General features: G+C 58.8%; 1 protein-coding gene across 1 annotated transcript in view; it reads left to right on the forward strand.

Annotated features, from left to right (window-relative positions):
- WSCD2 (WSC domain containing 2) overlaps positions 1-897 on the forward strand; it is a gene marked incomplete at both ends in the record, with an annotated part of 5,102 nt that overhangs the window by 276 nt on the left and 3,929 nt on the right. The window contains one exon of the mRNA XM_008947892.1: positions 668-791. Within this exon, the coding sequence (XP_008946140.1) occupies positions 668-791 (124 nt within the window). The remainder of the gene's footprint in view (positions 1-667; positions 792-897) is intronic.

The following is an 897-nucleotide window of genomic DNA, read 5'->3' on the forward strand; positions in this document are numbered from 1 at the left end:
ACGGGGCTCCGGGCTGAAGGGAGTGCGAGGGTGGGGGATTTGGGGGCTGTGGGGAGGGTCGCCGGCTGGGGTTGGGGGGAATTGGGGGAGCCTGCTGGGAATTCGGGGTGTTTTGGGGGGCTTTGGGTGAAAATCTCTTTTCCAAACCCTGCTGGCCAAGCAGGACCATCATCTTGAGGCTGCTGGGGGAGGAAGGATGTGGAGGGCTGCACATCCTTCAGAGGTGCAGCATCACATCTTCAGAATTCAGATCTTCAGACAGAGCTGCAGATGCTCTCTCAAGAGCACTCATTTGGCTCCAAATTAGACAGCACCCTCGTTACCCACATTTGCTGCTTTTCTTCCCTTGTCTGCAAGCAATGGGGAAGAGGGTGGTGACCTTCAGAGCTCCTCCCACCAGTCACCACCCTGGAGAGGGACTCGGGGTGGGTGAGGACATAGGATGGGCCCCCTCAGGGCACTGATGCCAGGGGGGGTGGGCACACACCAGGCCACTCCCACCCCTTCTCTCCTCACCCTCCCTCCTGCAGTTTGGGATCATCGAGCTGACAAAACCAGGGAGGAACCCCTCAGGTCCCCCCTGCACCTCAGCACAGCTAAAAGGGTCAGATTTGGGGTGCAGCCACCCGAGTGTGGCTCTGGGTGTTGGGGCCTCTCTCTCCCTTGCAGATGGCAGTGCCATATTTCGGGGCTGCTTCCGCCGGCCGGCCAACGTCTCCATCGCCCTGCCCACCAGCAAGGTCATGCTCAACATGTCTGTGGACAAGTGTGTGGATTTCTGCACTGAGAAGGTACCTCAGGGGTGTAGCTCATGGAATTGGTTCGGTTGGAGAAGACCTCTGAGATCATAGAGTCCAACCATCCCTGTCCTGGCTCTGTCTCCATCACCCAACCAGT

Source organism: Merops nubicus, unplaced genomic scaffold, assembly GCF_000691845.1.
Source record: "Merops nubicus isolate BGI_N331 unplaced genomic scaffold, ASM69184v1 scaffold37680, whole genome shotgun sequence".
NCBI classification, from domain to species: domain Eukaryota; kingdom Metazoa; phylum Chordata; class Aves; order Coraciiformes; family Meropidae; genus Merops; species Merops nubicus.